The 23,127-nt window shown below is 38.3% G+C and overlaps 1 protein-coding gene and 1 long non-coding RNA gene across 9 annotated transcripts in view; one reads left to right on the top strand and one right to left on the bottom strand.

Annotated features, from left to right (window-relative positions):
- Nucleotides 1-23,127, bottom strand: part of LOC137496334 (uncharacterized) — a 197,673-nt gene that overhangs the window by 54,361 nt on the left and 120,185 nt on the right. For 7 of the 8 annotated variants that reach the window (XR_012384205.1, XR_012384200.1, XR_012384201.1 and 4 more), the window contains one exon: nucleotides 16,849-17,208. This is a non-coding gene — a long non-coding RNA (uncharacterized lncRNA). Of the gene's footprint in view, nucleotides 1-12,772; nucleotides 13,078-16,848; nucleotides 17,209-23,127 lie in introns of all 8 variants that reach the window. The other variant, XR_012384202.1, reaches the window with a different exon arrangement.
- Nucleotides 1-23,127, top strand: part of skia (v-ski avian sarcoma viral oncogene homolog a) — a 120,573-nt gene that overhangs the window by 92,291 nt on the left and 5,155 nt on the right. The window contains exons 3-6 of the mRNA NM_130935.3: nucleotides 13,218-13,333; nucleotides 16,868-17,145; nucleotides 19,571-19,899; nucleotides 21,726-21,956. Of these exons, the coding sequence (NP_571010.3) occupies nucleotides 13,218-13,333; nucleotides 16,868-17,145; nucleotides 19,571-19,899; nucleotides 21,726-21,956 (954 nt within the window). The remainder of the gene's footprint in view (nucleotides 1-13,217; nucleotides 13,334-16,867; nucleotides 17,146-19,570; nucleotides 19,900-21,725; nucleotides 21,957-23,127) is intronic.

Raw genomic sequence — 23,127 nt, 5'->3', positions numbered from 1 at the left:
ACATGAATTAGCATATTACTAGCATGATTCTAGCATGAATTAGCATGTTGTTAGCATGATTCTAGCATGAATTAGCATGTGACTAGCATGATTCTAGCATGAATTAGCATGTTGTTAGCATGATTCTAGTATGAATTAGCATGTGACTGGCATGATTCTAGCATGAATTAACATGTGACTAGCATGATTCTAGCATGAATTAGCATGTAACTAGCATGATTCTAGCATGAATTAGCATGTGACTAGCATGATTCTAGCATGAATTAGCATGTGACTAGCATGATTCTAGCATGAATTAGCTTGTTGTTAGCATGATATATAGATAGATAGATAGATAGATAGATAGATAGATAGATAGATAGATAGATAGATAGATAGATAGATAGATAGATAGATAGATAGATAGATAGAAAGAGGTAGATAGATAGATAGATAGATAGATAGATAGATAGATAGATAGATAGATAGATAGATAGATAGATAGATAGATAGATAGAAAGAGGTAGRTAGATAGATAGATAGATAGATAGATAGATAGATAGATAGATAGATAGATAGATAGATAGATAGATAGATAGATAGATAGATAGATAGATAGATAGATAGATAGATAGATAGATAGATGGTGTAAGAGCATGAGTCAAACAAGCCAACCCCCGCCTCTCTACGATGTTCTGATGCTGAGATATAGCTGGTGCCATATCGTTGCTAGGTAAATCTGTTTTGTTGCTATGGAGTTGATTGACAGCTTAGACTGATGATGTATCAAAGCTTCTTGCCAGTATGAACAGTTAAAAACAACCCCCATGTCTCTATCACACTGCAGCATGACAATATCAGTCTGAACCTCTTTAATGGCAGTCTATGGGACAGTTGCTAGGGTGCAGTATCTGGTTGTTAGGGTGTGGCTAGACAGTTAAAAGGCCATCAGTGATTGGCTGCTGGCTAGACTGAGTTAAATGAGATCAATCATTAGTCTGTAGGACAGTCTGATGCAGAGTTATGAGCTCACAAAGTTTGATCCCATGTTAAGTCAATGAGAGTCTTTTGCAATGGAAGTCTATGGGACGGTTTCTAGGGTCCAAAAGTGGTTGCTAGGGCGTGGCCAGAAAGTTTAAAGGTGATCAGTCATTGGCAGTTTGATAGTCTGAGTTAAATGAGCCCAGTTAGAAGTCTGTGTGACATTCTGATGCGGAGTTATGAGGTCACAAAGTTTGACCCAATGTTACGTCTATGGGATTTTTCCGACGGTCCCGGGACGTTTTTCGGGAAACCGAAAGTCGGATCAGTCGGAAAGGATATAGCAACTCGAGTCAGAATAGTTCGGAGGTCTGACCCGAGTTTGATGGTCATAGCTTGAAAGGTCTAGGTGGAGATAGAGTTTAATTTTTAGTCTCAGAAGAAGAATAATAATATTAATAACTAGATTCTTAAAGTTTGAGAACAAACTTTGAGGCTGGCTTGTGAAAGCCTGACGGTAATAGTTTATTTAAACAGTTTTAAAAAGTATGAAAAGATAGATAGATAGATAGATAGATAGATAGATAGATAGATAGATAGATAGATAGATAGATAGATAGATAGATAGATGTTGTTAGCATGATTCTAGCATGAATTAGCATAATGTTAGCATGATTCTAGCATGAATTAGCATGTTGTTAGCATGATTCTAGCATGAATTAGCATGTTGTTAGCATGATTTAGCATGTTGTTAGCATGATTCTAGCATGATTTAGCATGTTGTTAGCACGATTCTAGCATGAATTAGCATGTTACTAGCATGATTCTAGCATGAATTAGCATGTTGTTAGCATAATTCTAGCATGAATTAGCATGTTACTAGCATGATTCTAGTATGAATAAGCATGTTACTAGCACGATTCTAGCATGAATTAGCATGTTACTAGCATGATTCTAGCATGAATTAGCATGTTACTAGCATGATTCTAGCATGAATTAGCATGTACCTAGCATGATTTTAACATGAATTAGCATGTTACTAGCATGATTTCAGCATGAATTAGCACAATTCTAGCATGAATTAGCATGTTGTTAGCATGATTCTAGCATGAATTAGCATGTTACTAGCATGATTCTAGCATGAATAATCATGTTGTTAGCATGATTCTAGCATGAATTAGTATGTTACTAGCATGATTCTAGCATGAATTAGCATGTTACTAGCATGATTCTAGCATGAATTAGCATGTTGTTAGCACGATTCTAGCATGAATTAGCATTTGACTAGCATGATTCTAGCATGAATTAGCATGTGACTAGCATGATTCTAGCATGAATTACCATGTTACTAGCATGATTCTAGCATGAATTAGCATGTTGTTAGCATGATTCTAGCATGAATTAGCATGTTGTTAGCATGATTCTAGTATGAATTAGCATGTGACTGGCATGATTCTAGCATGAATTAGCATGTAACTAGCATGATTCTAGCATGAATTAGCATGTTGTTAGCATGATGGATAAATAGAGGTAGATAGATAGATAGATAGATAGATAGATAGATAGATAGATAGATAGATAGATAGATAGATAGATAGTTAGAGATAGATATATAGATAGATAGATAGATAGATAGATAGATAGATAGATAGATAGATAGATAGATAGATAGATAGATAGATAGATAGATACATAGTTAGAGATAGATAGATAGATAGATAGATAGATAGATAGATAGATAGATAGATAGAGGTAGATAGATAGATAGATAGATAGAGATAGATAGATAGATAGATAGATAGATAGATAGATAGATAGATAGATAGATAGATAGATAGATAGATAGATAGATAGATAGATAGATAGAGTGCGAGCATGAGTCAAACAAGCCAACCCCCGCCTCTCTACCATGTTCTGATGCTGAGATATAGCTGGTGCCATATCGTTGCTAGGTTAGTCTGTTTTGTTGCTATGGAGTTGATTGACAGCTTAGACTGATGATGTATCAAAGCTTCTTGCCAGTATGAACAGTTAAAAACAACCCCCATGTCTCTATCACACTGCAGCATGACAATATCAGTCTGAACCTCTTTAATGGCAGTCTATGGGACAGTTGCTAGGGTGCAGTATCTGGTTGTTAGGGTGTGGCTGGAAGGTTAAAAGGCCATCAGTGATTGGCTGCTGGCTAGACTGAGTTAAATGAGCTTAGCCATTAGTCTGTAGGACAGTCTGATGCAGAGTTATGAGCTCACAAAGTTTGATCCCATGTAAAGTCAATGAGAGTCTTTTGCAATGGAAGTCTATGGGACGGTTTCTAGGGTCCAAAAGTGGTTGCTAGGGCGTGGCCAGAAAGTTTAAAGGTGATCAGTCATTGGCAGTTTGATAGTCTGAGTTAAATGAGCCCAGTTAGAAGTCTGTGTGACATTCTGATGCGGAGTTATGAGGTCACAAAGTTTGATCCAATGTTACGTCTATGGGATTTTTCCGACGGTCCCGGGACGTTTTTCGGGAAACCGAAAGTCGGATCAGTCGGAAAGGATATAGCAACTCGAGTCAGAATAGTTCGGAGGTCTGACCCGAGTTTGATGGTCATAGCTTGAAAGGTCTAGGTGGAGATAGAGTTTAATTTTTAGTCTCAGAAGAAGAATAATAATATAAACTAGATTCTTAAAGTTTGAGAACAAACTTTGAGGCTGGCTTGTGAAAGCCTGACGGTGATAGTTTATTTAGTTTAAACAGTTTTAAAAAGTATGAAAAGATAGATAGATAGATAGATAGATAGATAGATAGATAGATAGATAGATAGATAGATGATAGATAGATAGATAGATAGATAGATTAGCATGTTATTACCATGATTTTAACGTGAAATAGCATGTTGTTAGCATGATTCTAGCATGAATTAGCATGTTACTAGCATGATTTTAGCATGAATTAGCATGTTGTTAGCATGATTTTAGCATGAATTAGCATGTTACTAGCATGATTTTAGTATTAATTAGCATGTTGTTAGCATGATTCTAGCATGAATTAGCATGTTGTTAGCATGATTCTAGCATGAATTAGCATGTTGTTAGCATGATTCTAGCATGATTTAGCATGTTACTAGCAAGATTCTAGCATGAATTAGCATGCTACTAGCATGATTCTAGCATAAATTAGCATGTTGTTAGCATGCTTCTAGCATGAATTAGCATGTTACTAGCATGATTCTAGCATGAATTAGCATGTTGTTAGCATGATTCTAACATGAATTAGCATGTTACTAGCATGATTCTAGCATGAATTAGCACGTTGTTAGCATGATTCTAGCATGAATTAGCATGTTGTTAGCATGATTCTAACATGAATTAGCATGTTACTAGCATGATTCTAGCATGAATTAGCATGTTGTTAGCATGATTCTAGCATGAATTAGCATTTCACTAGCATGATTCTAGCATGAATTAGCATGTTGTTAGCATGATTCTAGCATGAATTAGCATGTTACTAGCATGATTCTAGCATGAATTAGCATGTTGTTAGCATGATTCTAGCATGAATTAGCATGTTATTAGCATGATTCTACCATGAATTAGCATGTTGTTAGCATGATTCTAGCATGAATTAGCATGTTACTAGCATGATTCTAGCATGAATTAGCACGTTATTAGCACGATGCTAGCATGAATTAGCATGATACTAGCATGATTCTAGCATGAATTAGCATGTTACTAGCATGAATCTAGCATGAATTAGCATGTTGTTAGCATGATTCTAGCATGGATTAGCATGTTACTAGCATGGTTTTAGCATAAATTAGCATGATTCTAGCATGAATTAGCATGTTGTTAGCATGATACTAGCATGAATTAGCATGTGACTAGCATGATTCTAGCATGAATTAGCATGTAACTAGCATGATTCTAGCATGAATTAGCATGTTGTTAGCATGATGGATAGATAGATAGATAGATAGATAGATAGATAGATAGATAGATAGATAGATAGATAGATAGATAGATAGATAGATAGGTAGATAGATAGATAGATAGATAGATAGATAGATAGATAGATAGATAGATAGATAGGTAGAGGTAGATAGATAGGTAGAGGTAGATAGATAGATAGATAGATAGATAGATAGATAGATAGATAGATAGATAGATAGATAGATAGATAGAAGTAGATAGATAGATAGATAGATAGATAGATAGATAGATAGATAGATAGATAGATAGATAGATAGATAGATGGAGTGCGAGCATGAGTCAAACAAGCCAACCCCCGCCTCTCTACGATGTTCTGATGCTGAGATATAGCTGGTGCCATATTGTTGCTAGGTTAGTCTGTTTTGTTGCTATGGAGTTGATTGACAGCTTAGACTGATGATGTATCAAAGCTTCTTGCCAGTATGAACAGTTAAACACAACCCCCATGTCTCTATCACACTGCAGCATGACAATATCAGTCTGAACCTCTTTAATTGCAGTCTATGGGACAGTTGCTAGGGTGCAGTATCTGGTTGTTAGGGTGTGGCTAGAAAGTTAAAAGGCCATCAGTGATTGGCTGCTGGCTAGACTGAGTTAAATGAGCTCAGCCATTAGTCTGTAGGACAGTCTGATGCAGAGTTATGAGCTCACAAAGTTTGATCCCATGTAAAGTCAATGAGAGTCTTTTGCAATGGAAGTCTATGGGACGGTTTCTAGGGTCCAAAAGTGGTTGCTAGGGCGTGGCCAGAAAGTTTAAAGGTGATCAGTCATTGGCAGTTTGATAGTCTGAGTTAAATGAGCCCAGTTAGAAGTCTGTGTGACATTCTGATGCGGAGTTATGAGGTCACAAAGTTTGATCCAATGTTACGTCTATGGGATTTTTCCGACGGTCCCGGGACGTTTTTCGGGAAACCGAAAGTCGGATCAGTCGGAAAGGATATAGCAACTCGAGTCAGAATAGTTCGGAGGTCTGACCCAAGTTTGATGGTCATAGCTTGAATGGCCTAGGAGGAGATAGAGTTTAATTTTTAGTCTCAGAAGAAGAATAATATAGAAAAATAAAAATAACTAGACAGTAAAGTTCGTCGAGACAAACTTTGAGGCTGGCTTGACAAAGCCTGTTGGTAATAGTTTATTTAGTTTAAAAACAGTTTGAAAAAGTATAAGTAGCATGTTATTAGCATGATTCTAGCATGCATTAGCATGATTCTAGCATAGATTAGCATGTTATTAGCATGCTTCTAGCATGAATTAGCATGTTACTAGCATGATTCTAGAATAAATTAGCATGTTACTAGCATGATTCTAGCGTGAATTAGCATGTTACTAGTATGATTCTAGCATGAATTAGCATGTTACTAGCATGATTCTAGCATGCATTAGCATGTTACTAGCATGATTCTAGCATGAATTAGCCTGTTACTATCATGATTCTAGTATGAATTAGCAGGTTATTAGCATGATTCTAGCATGAATTAGCATGATTCTAGTATGAATTAGCATGTTACTAGAATGATTCTAGCATGAATTAGCATGTTACTCGCATGATTCTAGCATGAATTAGCATGTTATTAGCATGATTATAGTATGAATTAGCATGTTACTAGCATGATTCTAGCGTGAATTAGCATGTTATTAGCATGATTCTAGCATGCATTAGCATGTTACTAGCATGATTCTAGTATGAATTAGCATGTTATTAGCATGATTCTAGTATGAATTAGCATGTTACTAGCATGATTCTAGTATGAATTAGCATGTCACATAGCATGCTTAGGTGGTTGCTAGGGTATTCTGAGTGGTTGCTAAGTCGTTGCTAGGCAGTTGCTAGGGTGTCCTGAGTGGTTGCTAGGTGGTTGCTAAGATGTTGCTAGGCGGTTGCTAGGGTGTTGCTAGGTGGTTGCTATGGTGTTCTGAGTGGTTGCTAGGTGGTTGCTAAGGCATTGCTAGGCGGTTGCTAGGGTGCTCTGATTGGTTGCTAGGTGGTTGCTAATGTCTTGCTAGGCGGTTGCTAGGGTGTTCTGTGTGGTTGCTAAGATGTTGCTAGGTGGTTGCTAGGGTGTTCTGAGTGGTTGCTAAGGTGTTGCTAGGCGGTTGCTAGGATGTTCTAAGTGGTTGCTAGGTTGTTGCTAAGGTGTTGCCAGGGTGTTCTGAGTGGTTGCTAGGTGGTTGCTAAGGTGTTGCTAGGTGGTTGCTAAGGAGTCCTAAGTGGTTGCTAAGATGTTGCTAGGTGGTTGCTAGGGGGTTCTGAGTGATTGCTAAGGTGTTGCTAGACGGTTGCTAAGGTGGCCCAAGTGGTTGCTAAGGTGTTGCTAGGTGGTTGCTAAGGTGTCCTAAGTGGTTGCTAGGTGGTTGCTAAGGCGTTGCTAGGCGGTTGCTAGGGTGTCCTGAGTGGTTGCTAGGTGGTTGCTAAGGTGTTGCTAGGTGGTTGCTAGGGTGTCCTGAGCGGTTGCTAGGTGGTTGCTAAGGCATTGCTAGGTAGTTGCTAGGGTGTTCTGAGTGGTTGCTAGGTGGTTGCTAAGGTGTTGCTAGGCGGTTGCTAAGATGTCCCAAGTGGTTGCTAGGTGGTTGCCAAGGTGTTGCTAGGTGGTTGCTAGGGTATTCTGAGTGGTTGCTAAGGCGTTGCTAGGCGGTTGCTAGGGTGTCCTGAGTGGTCGCTAGGCCCTTACTAAGGCATTACTAGGCCGTTGCTAGGTGGTTGCTAGGCGGTTGCTAGGGTAATTTGGGTGGTTGCTAGGCAGTTGCTAGGGTACCCTGGTTGGTTACTAGGCAAGCCTTACATACATGCTTGATAAAACATTTATACTTAGTAAGCATTTCTAGCAAGTTACAGTACTTGGCTAGTCAATATTAGCATGTAGCTAATCACTGCTAGCATGTGTAGCATATAGGAAGTTCCGTATGCTAGCATGAGTCAAACGAGCCAATCTCCAAGTCTCTACGATGTTCTGATGCTGAGATATAGCTGTTGATGAATGGTTGCTAGGGTACTCTGTTTTGTTGCTATGGGCGAGGTTACAGAGTGCACTTGAATGTGGTTGGCTGTCTAAGTAAAATGAACCAACCCCCATGTCTGTATGACACTGCTATGCAAAGATATGCATCTTGGCCTATTTTAATGGAAGTCTATGGAATCAATTTGGGGGCGTGGCTTGTGAGCTTCATTATCATATTGAGATGCTCATTGGTTGTCTGAGTCAGATGAGCCATCCCCCAAGTCAATAGGACACTGCTAAGCAAAGATATGCATGTAGGCCAGTTATTAACATGAGTCTAGTATGAATTAGCATGTTACTAGCATGATTCTTGTACAAATTAGCATGTCATTAGCATGTTTCCAGTATGAGTTAGCATGTCATTAGCATGATTAGCATATGAGTAGCATGTTGCTAGCATGATTGGCATGTCATTAGCATGTTAGAATTATAAGCATTCGATAGCACACCTAATTACATTCTATAGGACAGTTGCTAGGGTGCAGTATGTGGTAGTTAGGGGTGTGGCTAGAAAGTTAAAAGGCCATCAGTGATTGGCTGCTGGCTAGACTGAGTTAAATGAGCTCAGCCATTAGTCTCTATGACAGTCTGATGCAGAGTTATGAGCTCACAAAGTTTGATCCCATGTTAAGTCAATGAGAGTTTTTTGTAATGGAAGTCTACAGGACAGTTGCTAGGGTGCAGTATGTGGTAGTTAGGGGAGTGGCTAGAAAGTTAAAAGCTCATCAGTTATTGGCAGTTTGGTAGTCTGAGTTAAATGAGCTCAGCCATTAGTCTATATGACAGTCTGATGCAGAGTTATGAGCTCACAAAGTTTGATCCCATGTTAAGTCAATGAGAGTCTTTTGAATGGAAGTCTACGGGACAGTTGCTAGGGTGCAGTATGTGGTAGTTAGGGGAGTGGCTAGAAAGTTAAAAGCTCATCAGTTATTGGCAGTTTGGTAGTCGGAGTTAAATGAGCTCAGCCATTAGTCTCTATGACAGTCTGATGCAGAGTTTTGAGCTCATAAAGTTTGATCCCATGTTAAGTCAATGAGAGTCTTTTGAATAGAAGTCTATGGGACAGTTACTAGGGTCCAAAAGTGGTTGCTAGGGCGTGGCTAGAAAGTTTAAAGGTGATCAGTCATTGGCAGTTTGATAGTCTGAGTTAAATGAGCCCAGTTAGAAGTCTGTGCAACAGTCTGACGCAGAGTTATGAGCTCACAAAGTTTGATCCAATGTTAAGCCTATGGGATTTTTCCGACAGTCCCGGGACGTTTTTCGGAAAACCGAAAGTCGGATCAGTCTGAGGAGATATAGCAACACGAGTCAGAATAGTTTGGAGGTCTGGAGCAAGTTTGGTGGTAATAGCTCAAAAGCTCTAGGAGGAGATAGAGTTAGAAATTTAGTCTCAGAAGATTAATAAAAAAAAAAATAAAAATAATAATAAGTTTAAATAGCATTTCAGTAGTCTGGCTTTGACAAGCCAGCCTAATAATAATAAGTTTAATAGGATAACAGTAGTCTGGCTTGCTACACAAGCCAGCCTAATAAAAATAATAACTAGATATTAAAGTTTGAGGACAAACTTTATGGTGGCTTGAAAAGCCGAATCTGAAAGTTTTAAGTGGTTTTAAAGTGTAAATAGCATGTTAGTATGATTTTAGCTTGAGTTAACATATTACTAGCATGAATTAGCATGTTAGTAGCATGATTCTTACATGAATTAGCATGTTGTTAGCATGATTCTAGCATGAATTAGCATGTTACTAGCATGATTCTAGCATGAATTAGCATGTTGTTAGCGTGATTCTAGCATGAATTAGCATTTTACTAGGCGGTTGTTAGGGTGTTTAAAGTGGTTGCTAGGTGGTTGCTAAGGTGGTGCAAGGCAGTTGCTAAGGTGGTCTGACTAGTTGCTAGGTGGTTGCTAAGGTGTTGCTAGATGGTTGCTAGGGTGTTTTGAGTGGTTGCTAGGTGGTTGCTAGGGTGGTGCTAGGCAGTTGCTAAGGTGTTCTGACTAGTTGCTAAGTGGTTAGTAAGGTGTTGCAAGGTGGTGGCTAGGGTATTCTGAGTGGTTGCTAGGTGGTTGCTAAGGTGTTGCTAGGCGGTTGCTAGGGTGTTCTGAGTGGTTGCTAAGGTGTTGCTAGGTGGTTGCTAAGGTGTCCTAAGTGGTTGCTAGGTGGTTGCTAGGGTATTCTGATTGGTTGCTAAGGCCTTACTAGGTGGTTGCTAGGGTGTCCTGAGTGGTTGCTAGGTGGTTGCTAAGGTGTTGCTAGGTGGTTGCTAGGGTGTTCTGAGTGGTTGCTAAGGTGTTGCTAGGCGGTTGCTAGGGTGTTCTGAGTGGTTGCTAGGTGGTTGCTAAGGTGTTGCTGGGTGGTTGCTAAGGTGTCCTAAGTGGTTGCTAGGTGGTTGCTAAGGTGTTGCTAGGTGGTTGCTAAGGTGCTGCTAGGCGGTTGCTAGGGTGTCCTAAGCGGTTGCTAGGTGGTTGCTAAGGTGTTGCTAGGTGGTTGCTAGGGTGTTCTGAGTGGTTGCTAGGTGGTTGCTAAGGTGTTGCTAGGTGGTTGCTAAGGTGTCCTAAGGCGTTGCTAGGTGGTTGCTAGGGTGTCCTGAGTGGTTGCTAGGTGGTTGCTAAGGTGTTGCTAGGTGGTTGCTAGGGTGTCCTGAGTGGTTGCTAGGTGGTTGCTAAGGTGTTGCTAGGTGGTTGCTAGGGTGTCCTGAGTGGTTGCTAGGTGGTTGCTAAGGCGTTGCTAGGGTGATCTGAGTGGTTGCTAGGTGGTTGCTAAGGTGTTACTAGGCGGTTGCTAAGGTGTCCCAAGTGGTTGCTAGGTGGTTGCTAAGGTGTTGCTAGGTGGTTGCTAAGGTATTCTGAGTGGTTGGTAAGGCGTTGCTAGGTGGTTGCTAGGGTGTCCTGAGTGGTCGCTAGGCCCTTACTAAGGCATTACTAGGCCGTTGCTAGGTGGTTGCTAGGGTAATTTGGGTGGTTGCTAGGCAGTTGCTAGGGTACCCTGGTTGGTTACTAGGCAAGCCTCACATACATGCTTGATAAAACATTTATACTTGGTAAGCATTTCTAGCAAGTTAGAGTACTTGGCTAGTCAATATTAGCATGTAGCTAGTCACTGCTAGCATGTGTAGCATATAGGAAGTTCCGTTTGCTAGCATGAGTCAAACGAGCCAATCTCCAACTCTCTACGATGTTCTGATGCTGAGATATAGCTGTTGATGAATGGTTGCTAGGGTACTCTGTTTTGTTGCTATGGGCGAGGTTACAGAGTGAACTTGAATGTGGTTGGTTGTCTTAGTCAAATGAACCAACCCCCATGTCTCTATGACTCTGCTTTGCAAAGATATGCATCTTGGCTTATTTTAATGGAAGTCTATGGAATCAATTTGGGGGCGTGGCTTGTGAGCTTTATTATCATATTGATATGCTCATTGGTTGTCTGAGTCAGATGAGCCATCCCCCAAGTCAATAGGACACTGCTATGCAAAGATATGCATGTAGGCCAGTTATTAACATGGGTCTAGTATGAATTAGCATGTTACTAGCATGATTCAAGTACAAATTAGCATGTCATTAGCATGTTTCCAGTATGAGTTAGCATGTCATTAGCATGATTAGCATATGAGTAGCATGTTGCTAGCATGATTGGCATGTCATTAGCATGTTAGAATTATAAGCATTTAATAGCACAGCTAATTACATTCTATAGGACAGTTGCTAGGGTGCAGTATGTGGTAGTTAGGGGTGTGGCTAGAAAGTTAAAAGGCCATCAGTGATTGGCTGCTGGCTAGACTGAGTTAAATGAGCTCAGCCATTAGTCTGTATGACAGTCTGATGCAGAGTTATGAGCTCACAAAGTTTGATCCCATGTTAAGTCAATGAGAGTCTTTTGTAATGGAAGTCTACGGGACAGTTGCTAGGGTGCAGTATGTGGTAGTTAGGGGTGTGGCTAGAAAGTTAAAAGCTCATCAGTTATTGGCAGTTTGGTAGTCTGAGTTAAATGAGCTCAGCCATTAGTCTGTATGACAGTCTGATGCAGAGTTATGAGCTCACAAAGTTTGATCCCATGTTAAGTCAATGAGAGTCTTTCGAATGGAAGTCTACGGGACAGTTGCTAGGGTGCCATAAGTGGTTGCTAGGGAGTGGCTAGTAAGTCTAAAGGTCATCAGTGATTGGCTGCTGACTAGACTGAGTTGAATGGGGCCTGACTCTAGTCTGTAGGACAGTCTGATGCAGAGTTATGAGCTCACAAAGGTTGACCCAATGTTAAGTCAATGGCAGTCTTTTACAATGGAAGTCTATGGGACAGTTGCTAGGGTGCCAAAAGTGGTTGCTAGGGAGTGGCTAGTAAGTTTAAAGGTCATCAGTTATTGGCTGCTGGCTAGACTGAGTTAAATGAGCCCAGTTAGAAGTCTGTAGGACAGTCTGATGCAGAGTTATGAGGTCACAAAGTTTGACCCAATGTTAAGTCAATGGGAATTTTGGGAATTTTCCGGGTCGTTTTTCGGAAAACCGAAAGTCGGATCAGTTGGAACAGATATAGCAACCCGAGTCAGACCAGTTTGAAGGTTTGACGAAAGTTTGAAGTATGAAGCTTGAAAAGTTTAGGAGGAGATACACTTTAAAATTAGTCTCAGAAGAAGAAGAAGAAGAAGAAGAAGAAGAATAATAATAAGTTTACGTGAGATAACAGTATGTTGGCTTTTCAAGCCACCATAATAAGTTTAATAGGATAACAGTAGTCTGGCTTGCTACACAAGCCAGCCTAATAATAATAATAAGTTTAATAGGATAACAGTAGTCTGGCTTGCTACACAAGCCAGCCTAATTATATATTTATCTACGTATTAATAACATACAAGGCTGTTTTACGAAACTTGGCCGCTCCTCAGATGGTTTTCGGAGCCAAGCAACTGTTTTCTTGCCACAGAGAATCAGATCTTTTCTGAAACTGGATCTCAACCCAAAATAACCGATGATGTTCTTTTGAAAAAAAAAAAAAAATCAATTCTCCTAAAATGAAGAGAGCCTGCAAATAGGCCTGCACAGATCTCTGATTTCACGGTGACCTCGGTGTACTTGTGCCTCTGGTCATCCTTCAGGCTTGTTTTATCTCCCTCTCTCACTCCCTCAGTTCAATTCAAAAGACTTTCTGCTAGCATTTCTAAAAATAAAATAAACAAATAAATGTTTTTCATTCTTTGCGTGCAGATGGTCCCAGGTCCCTGTGTGTTCATGCTGAAATGCTTTTTGGATTGTGTTTTCTACTTTCATGTCTATTAACATCTCTCTGTGTCTCTGCAGGGGCTCAACTGCATTCAACCCAGACAGAGACCGTCAGCCTTCAGGCCTTGGTCTCCAAACATCTCTGTTAGCGATAAAGACGGAGCAGGCAGACCCGCTAGCATGTTACGAGAAAGGTACATTTTCAAATCAAATATTGCATGGTTCTCAGAAACATTTGCATCTGGATTAAATATACATTTGAATATGCTTTTATATATAATAATAAATATATTATTATATTTGGGGCGACGCTGTGGCACAGTGAGTAGCTCTAGCCTCACAGCAAGTAGGTAGCTGGTTTGAGCCTTGGCTGGGTCAGTTGGCATTTCTGTGTGGAGTTCCTCCGTGTGTTTCCTCCGGGTTCTCCGGTTTCCCCCTGACAAAAGTCTCGTCGTCGATTGCAGTTAAAAAAAAAAATAACTTGACTTCTAGTAGATCATTTGGAAAAGTGGCAGATAAATCATCTGTTGAACTGCATCCCAATCATCATAAATACTGCAGACCTATTGAAACATACATGGACCCAAGATTTTCATAAAAATCTGTCAAGTTTGGTGAAGAAAAAGTCATGGTTTGGGGTTACATCTATTATGGAGGTGTGCAGGAGATCTGCAGAGCGGATGGCAACATCAACAACCTGAGGTACATTTGTACGGCAGATAACATTACAAACCACAGGAGAGGGCAAATTCTGCAGCAGTATAGCGCTGCTCCACATACTTCAGTCTCCACATCAAAGTTCCTGAAAGCAAAGAAGTTCAAGGTGCTGCAAGGCTGGCCAGCCCATTCACCAGACATGAACATTATTGAGCATGTCTGGGGTAAGAAGGAGAAGGCATTGAAGATGAATCCGAAGAATCTTAGTAATCTAAAGGGCCTTTGTCTTTCATATAAGCCACTTCTGATCCCAAATAATCAAATAGAAGTCATGGTATTATTTGTTTTCTTGGATCTTGATAGGCGACAAGACGTTTGTCTGGTAGTATATATATATTACTCTTTTTTATTTTATAAATAATTATTTCTATTGATATTTTTAATACTTATCTAAAAAACCCTAAATAATAACCAAATACTATTCTAAATATCTATTTAATATTAAATATTCTGTATAAAATATTTTCAACATCAGTATTAAAGTATAAAACCATTGTTTATATAGTTTTAAATATTTATATCAAAAGTATATAATAATGTCAATAAAATATGAACTTTTATGTATTTCTTAAAGATGTGTTGCATGTGTTCTAATAAACCAGTCAAATCTACATCTTTTTTATATCAATGGGGTCTAAACCGTCATTATATAAAGATGTTTTAGTGCATGATTTACATGGTTATATGACTGTATCAGTAACCTGAAGAAAGGGTGTGTGAATATGCTGGTTTGTGTGAAACCAGCTTGTTAGTCATGTTCGGCTGCGGTTTTTCCAGAGCAAAGCAGCAGAAGGTTTAGATCTTCTGTTCAGAGGAGCATGATGTAAGCTGGTTGTTTGCTTAGTTATGTGTGGTTTTGAACTTCACCATCTTAACTAGAGAGGCTTTGAGTGAGTCACCATGTCCGGCCCAGATTGGTTTCTCTGAAACCACTCACAACAGCCGTTATTCTCTACCCACCCCTCGTTTGTGGCTTGCAGAGATGCTTTTTTCCCCTCTGAACCTGCCATTTGGTTTGGATTATTCACTTCTAAATCACCCGTACTCTTTAAGATGATGTCGGTTATTGCCATTACAGTACAGCAGCTTGTAGTGCATCACTTTTGCTTAAGCGTCTGCCAATTTATGCTGATTTGCTTGCAATGATAATGGCTATACTATGATGATGAAATTTAGGAGAACATTTTTGTAGTGAATATTTGGCTGTAAAGGGATTTAAACAATTTTCCCACTCCACGGTAGAGTACAGCTTGCTTGGGTTATGCTCAGCTCGGTTTGCATTTCCACTGAAGTTTAGCACCACTTACAGTGGGTGGGATTTTGCTACAGTTGCGTTGCCTTTACTACTGTGACATCATCATAAATGCAACACAAGCCAGCCATTATAATAGCAGGTTTGGCGTCTCACATTTCAAATTCAATGACGGTGGTATTGACGATTCTTTTGAACCAATCAGTGATCAGCAATGTACAGTTGAAGTCAGAATTATTAGCCCCCCTTTGATTTATTATTATTTTTTTTTAATATTTCCCAAATAATGTTTAACAGAGGAAGGAAATTTTTACAGTATGTCTGATAATATTTTTTCTTCTAGGGTCTTATTTGTTTTACTTTGGCTAAAATAAAAGCAGTATTTAATATTTAAAAAAACCATTAGGTCAATATTATAAGCCTCTTTAGGGCTATTTATTTTTCAGATAGTCTACAGAACAAACCATCATTATACAATAACTTGCCTAATTAACCTAGTTAAGCCTTTAAATGTCACTGTTAAGAAGTGTTCAAAATGTGTTGGAAAAAAACTTCTCTTCTTTAAACAGAAATTGAGAGAAAAAATAAACAGGGTGGCTAATAATTCAGAGGGGCTAACAGTTCTGACTTCAACTGTATATACATCACATTTTGGTAAAAGTACTTGAAGTTATTAAGGCACTGCAAGCATTAGACTTGTAAAATGAAAGTGAAAGAGACAAATACCGCAATATAAAGTCACTAATTCTCAGCTTACAATACAACTTTACATTATTAATACCCATGCAGTCTCCCCCAAGGTAATAGTGACTGCCTGAAAACAAGTTACATCTATGTGTTATTGTTTTAGGGGAAGGCGTGATTTAGCGGACTTAGGTTTTGAGCGCGTAACTACGTGCCACCGCCTTCCACCACCTGACCGATGGGAATTGTACGCAATGGGCGAGGCGGTGGCGCAGTAGGTAGTGCTGTCGCTGGTTTTTAACCTCGGCTCAGTTGGCGTTTCTGTGTGGAGTTGCATTTTCTCCCTGCCTTCGTGTGGGTTTCCTCTAGGTGCTTCGGTTTCCGCCACAGTCCAAAGACATGCGGTACAGGTGAATTGGGTAGGCTAAATTGTCCGTAGTGTATTTGTGTGTATGTGTGTGTGGATGTTTCCCAGAGATGGGTTGCAGCTGAAAGGGCATCCGCTGCGTAAAAACTTGCTGGATAAGTTAGCGGTTCATTCCGCTGTGGCGACCCCGGATTAATAAAGGGACTAAGCCGACAAGAAAATGAATGAATGAATGAATGAATGTTATTGTTTTATTATAAGTTCTGCTTTTGTAAAACTAAGGTAAAATAAAAAAAATATTAACTTAGTTCTGTTGAAGAACAGCAACTCATGTTTATTTCCTAATATATTGATGAAAACATATAATAAAGACGAATTTCATACATCAATAAAACTAAATGATTTTTCATTTTAATAAATAAATTATTAAAAAGTCTTCCTGAGAGACATGTTTGAAACATCCATCTAAGTACATTATAATATCCTTGTCTAGTAGCCTTCTTTATACATTTCTTTCTAATGTTCGCAAAGAAAACAACAAATAAATAATTTATTGGTGTCATAATCACAAAACTAAACAATGCTAAAAACAGGATGCCGGTTATGGAAAAATAAAGTTCCTTGCTTATTTGATATCCAAATTCATGCTTCTCTGAAATTAGCACCAATGCTTTAAATAGTGTACTCACCCTGAACAATCTCCTGCAGTTTCTACAACTACAAGAGTCTGGAAAGTGCCGTGGCCCCAAACGTGGCTCTAACACCGCCGCAGAAAGGAGGACAGGCCTCTCCATCGGCCCCCAGCAGCTCACATCCACATGGGGCAGAGAGTGAAGGTGCGAGTCGCGGGAGGAAGAGGAGGCTGACGGGCGACACTCAACCCAGTCCACAGCCCTGCGCCGCGGCCACCGCCAGCAAACCCCTGCCAGCCTCGCCAGAGGAGCACGAGTCAGATGTGGAGGTGGAGGTGGAGAGTCGAGAGGAATGTGAGTAACTGCTCTGCTGATGCTCCACTTCGCTGTTAATGTTTGAGAGCTGAACTGCTGCATCTGTGGAGAAATATTGCAGAAATTCATGTAAATTTGACGGGCTACATTATAACATCGTGAAATCTAAACATGTTGGTTAAACATTCAAATATTTATTTTGAACTTTATATTTATTTAAGGATACTGAAAAAATGATAATGCTAAGCAACAGCTGTTTTCAACATATTTAATGATAGGAAATGTTTTATTATTATTTATTATGTGACACTGAAGACTAGATTAATGCAACTAGGAATTCAGATTTGACATCACTTGGGGAAAAAAGATTAAAAAAAAATATAAAAATACTACATATTTTATTTAAAATATAAAAAAATTAAAATAAAAATACATACAGGTGAAGTCAGAGCTATTAGCCCCCCCTTTGATTTTTTTTCTTTTTTAAATATTTCCCAAATTAAGTTTAACAGAGCAAGAAAATTTTCACAGTATGTCTGATAATATTTTTTCTTCTGGTGAAAGTCTTGTTTGTTTTATTTCGGCTAAAATAAAAGCAGTTATTAATTTTTAAAACTTAATTTTAAGGACAAAATGATCAGCCCCTTTAAGCTCAATATTTTTAAAATAATCTACAGAACAAATCATCGTTATACCATGTTATACACAAACCCTAACCTGCCTATTTAACCTACTTAACCTAGTTAAGCCTTTCAATGTCACTTTAAGCTGTATAGAAGTGTCTTAAAAAAATCTAGTAAAATATTATTTACTGTCATCATGACAAAGATAAAATAAATCAGTTATTAAAAATGAGTTATTAAAACTATTATGTTTAGAAATGTGTTGAAGAAATCTGCTCTCCGTTAAACAGAAATTGGGGAAAAATAAACAGGGGGGCTAATAATTCTGAGTTCAACTACATTTAGATATAGATATTTTAATATTATAACTAACATATCTATATTTAAATGTAAATATTTCAAAATATATAGTGGGTATATATGAACTTTATGGTGAGACAAAATAAACATTGTTTAGAAAATAATATCAAGCCATAACTATACAAACTATGTAATATGTTTCTATGGAGTTATAATCAAGAACATATAAGTGGATAAATCTAATGGCGTTTAATATGCTAAAAGGTTCTTAAAAACCCTATTTAGATACTTTTACACATTAAAAAGCATATTTTGTTTTGGGAAATTGGTGCCTTTCTGCTTTTAAACTCTCTGAAATGCCTTGCTCAAGCTTTTACAAGAGATTAGTCCAACTTATTTTCTTCCAAATCTGTTAAGGAATGGCACATTCTTTTAACATGTGTGAGTATTAGTATTAGTTTTGGATTTACTTTTAGACTTTCTTAGAGAAGCAACTGTGACAGGCGATTTTGTTGCCGTGTCGTGAAACAAAAGTGCTCTTTAAAGACATTAAGATTTGGTTCACACTTCATTTGCACACAGTTCATTTCCAGTCAACCTTGAGCGCTCTGGAGAGAGGTGGATTAGAACGGTAACAGCGCTTGTGTGAATCCGGCAGAAAATCAATGAGGCCTCTTTCATTCCTCATCCTTTACGGCTCATTTTAAAGCACATCTTGTGCGTTTGACAGGTGCTTGAAAAACTGATCCCACTGCTGCCAACACACAAACCAGTGAAGCCTACATAAGCTACGTTTCCATCCACCTATTTTTATGTGCATCGTAGGATATTGCATTAAAGAAACGACTGAATGGAAACACCAAGATGTGCATAAACTGCCCATAATAAACTCAAATGAATGGCACACATTTTTGATCCAGTGCATACACTTTGCACACTAAAAAAAATCATGTGATTTTTGCCTCAGCAGAATATGTGATTGGATAAGTAGACTAAACAGTGAATCAACTAAAATACATCGTACAATTACCTCCTATAAATGTCTTATTATTATGACAAACAGCTGGTCCTGCACTCCAAATGCAAGATAACATGACAATGTTTGTTACTCCGTGTGTCGTCTGAAGCTCTGAGGTGAAACACATTTGCAATGAAGGAGAAAAAAGGCATAGGATTGTTTGGATGGACATTGGATGGAAACAATGTTCATTTTGAAATGCTTTATCATAATATGTGCATTAAATAGACAGTTTACCCCCAAAATAAAAATGCACTCACTATTTACTCACCCGCTAATGGTTTCAAACATTTATGAGAGAAAAAAATTGGAAGAAAGCTAAAAAAAAAGCATAACTCTTATGGATGTTACAGGTTTCCAGCTTTCTTCAGAATATCTTCTTTTTTTGTTTGAAGGTTGGAAACAAGTAAAGAATGAGTATTAATTCATGTAGTGTACTGTCCCTTTAAGTTAATTTACAACTTCGGTTGACAGCTGTAGTCTGATTGGCCACTCACAATCGCTCTTCTGCTTTATTTTTCAGTAACGTCATCGCTTTCCTCGCTCTCCTCCCCATCGTTTCCCTCCTCAAGCTCAGCTAAGGACTTGAGCTCTCCCTCAGGCCCTGTGGCCACTTTACCAGCAGTAGTGACACCCGCCGCCGGACCCCCGGAGGGCCCCCTGCTGTCTGGGGGAGAGGGACACGCCATGAATAACCTGGAGTCAGAGCTGGAGACGCTGAGACAGGCGCTGGACAACGGCCTGGACTCAAAAGAATCCAAGGAAAAGTTTCTGCATGAGATCGTGAAGATGAGAGTGAAGCAGGAGGAGAAGCTCGGATCCGCATTACAGGCCAAACGGAGCCTCCAGCAGGTACACATCCGGAGACATGTATAACAAAACAAAATAAAAGGGAAAGGTTTTCAAGAAAATCATTTAAAAATCTGGTATTATGTAAATTGCACCAATGAATCGAACGCAACAATTTATGTAAGTTAACAGCACATTGGATGTTCTTTACTAGATTTTTACTAGCACATATCATATCTCTAGTTAACTTTATTACAACGGAAATCCACAAGTGCAAAGTCAAACTTTCTTTTTCACTCATATATTGTTCACATGATCAGCCACAATAAATGAAACTGAAAAGGGTGCCACTCCCATTCAGCTGAGCAGTTGCAGTCTAGCGAAATTCAGAGCAGCTCAGTGTTGATGTACAGTTAAAACATGGCATGAATGGCATGATGAAAACTTTTCTGTATAGAAATGTTTGGAAAACCAATATTTTGCTAAATGATGTTTAAATGAACTGGAATATGTAAATATATTAATGATTTACTTTTAGATTTAATAATGTTTCTTAAATGTCTTATATATCCATTAAAGCAAAAAAATACAATATGGTTAAAAATTAGTTTTACATATCATGTTGTAACATTTCCATAGTTGATCGGTTATATTAAGAACTGCAAATATATTTTGCTTTACAAGGTTTCTAAAATGCTGTTTAAATATGGAAATATTGCATTATTTGTATTAAATATTAATTTACTAATGCAGTAATTTGCACACATCAGAACATTGAATGAAGTCATGTACAAATTTATTGTTTAATTTTTGTAAAACAAAAAATTAAAAGGATAACACAAAAGGTGTAACGCTTGACTCTTCATCAGACAGACATTTAATTACATTGTTTAATTTTTCTGACATTAGAGTCAAACGTTTTCACTCCATGATTAAAAAATACTGCGGACAGCCAGAAAAAAACTGAATTATTTCTAGAATAAAATGTTGATTTATTTATTTCAAACAGAAAATCATACACAAAACATTTCTTTAAACAAAATACATTTCAACAAGGTCGAAGCATAAGCTTATTATTTCCCCCACCCCATTACCACATACATCATTCGTCTATTACTTTAACTTATTTCTTCTTTTAAATATCTCTTCTTTTTAAGCGGGACATATGAGCTCTACATGAGACATATTTGATTCTTTTTACATCTTTGACACAATAATATATGTTTGATTCCACTTGTACATTTAGGGTTTATATCATAAACCAGAAAAAAAACATAGTATTGCAAACGCCATGAATCGAAACTTCATCATACCTTTCTCATTTTATTATTTTTCAATCACCTCTATTCATCATTATATTCCTTTAATAATATATTTTTATACAACTTTTCAAATAAATTATCTTCCTGACATTGTTTGAGAATCTGTTCCATAATTTCACACCTCATACAGACATTTTTTAAAGTTGTCCTTGTTTTCAACCTCCTAAAATGTTGTTCTTCTCTCAGATTATTTTCCCTATGTCTTTCTTCAAAAAACTTTTGTTTGCATTTCAGAAGTAATTTATTCTAGCTTTAAACATGAATTGTGCTGTTTTAAATTTAACCAAATCATTGAACTCTTCAATTTAAAAAATAAAGGATTTGTATGCTTTAAATGCCCCACTTTTATATAATATAATCAGGCAAATGCGTTATGAACAAACCCTGTAGTACAAACCTATAGAAAACAGCCATTAATAAAACTATGAAGTTTGATGTATGCAACTACTGCTGAAGTGAAGATGTACGGCTCAGTGTAGAAAACGTTTAAAAAAACTGTGCTTTTGCCTGCAGTGACTCTTCTTAATAGAGTGAATAATCACAAGTTTATTCCCCTGTCTTTAACAGGAGCTGGAGTTCCTCCGTGTTGCGAAGAAGGAGAAGCTCCGTGAGGCGACAGAAGCGAAAAGGAACCTGCGCAAGGAGATCGAGCGCTTGCGTGCCGAAAGCGAGAGGAAGATGAGAGAGGCCAACGAGTCCCGTATGCGGCTGAAGAGAGAGCTGGAGCAGGCCAGACAGCTGCGGGTCTGTGACAAGGGCTGCGAGGCCGGACGCCTGAGGGCCAAATACTCTGCACAGGTCAGTTTAACCACATATACTATTTCCAAGATAAGCCTTTTAAGAGCTGGCCTAGTAAACCAAAGATTGCGGGTTCAAAGACCTTTGAGCGCAGATTCTTCCCGAGTGACTGTCCCTGTGCTGGAAGTGGTTTGGGATAAACAAGTGTGGGTTTATGAAGAGCAATCAGAAGTTTGCTTCGACTGATGCCGCATGACCTCCTCCCACACACACACACACACACACACACACACACACACACACACACACACACACACACACACACACACACACACACACACACACACACACACACACACACACTCTGTGTCAGATGAACTCTCAGACTGGGTGTGGCTCCGCTTGTCTGATCAGATACGCTTCATTTCTCAGAAGGAAACCGACTTACTTCCTGTCAGGGATGTGTGTTTCAGACTAAACAAGAGCGAGACGGCACTGGGATGTTTGGCTATCAGTGTTTGTGTGTTTGTCCGTCTGTGTTAAGCTACAGACATGATGCTTTTTAAGAAGCCAGCTAGGTTCCGTCACTAGCATAACCTAGCTATATTGATGCGATTTAAAATGAATCAAGGTTGTTTATCGGATCCTGTTACCGTCTCTGCTCCCCACACTTTCCTGTCTCAACTATATTAAAGTAAAACAATAAGAAACAATTCAGATTATTTTTCCTGGCTGTTTACAGTATTTTTTTTACTCATGGAGTGATAAAAAACAGATTTCCCTAAATCCCCTTTCCAAAAACATTTGACTTGAATGTCACAAAAATTAAACCAAAAAATGGAACATGACTTTAATAAATGTTCTGAATTCTGCAAATTTGTGCACATTTAGTAAAAAATAATGTAATATTTGCATATTTAAACAACATTTTAGAAATCTATGTAAAAATGTAAAATATGTTTGCAGTTCTTAAAGTAACCGATCAACTGTGGAAAGTTACAATATGATATGTAAAATCTAATATGTATAATTAGTTGTTTTTTTTTAAATCATATTAACATGTATTGTTTTACTTTATTATACAATACAAATACAAAATATATAAAAAAACAAACTGAACTGCAATTATTAAAGTTAATTGGGAAAAGTGTAACTTCAATTCACCTGTACCAGAAGCATCGCCTTCTCAATCAGCGATTGCTATAGACCAGGGGTGGGCAGGTGTCGGGTG

This window comes from Danio rerio, chromosome 8, assembly GCF_049306965.1.
Source record: "Danio rerio strain Tuebingen ecotype United States chromosome 8, GRCz12tu, whole genome shotgun sequence".
Classification (NCBI taxonomy): domain Eukaryota; kingdom Metazoa; phylum Chordata; class Actinopteri; order Cypriniformes; family Danionidae; genus Danio; species Danio rerio.
The sequence above is the reverse complement of the archived record's forward strand: the minus strand, read 5'-3'. Positions and strand labels throughout refer to the sequence as shown.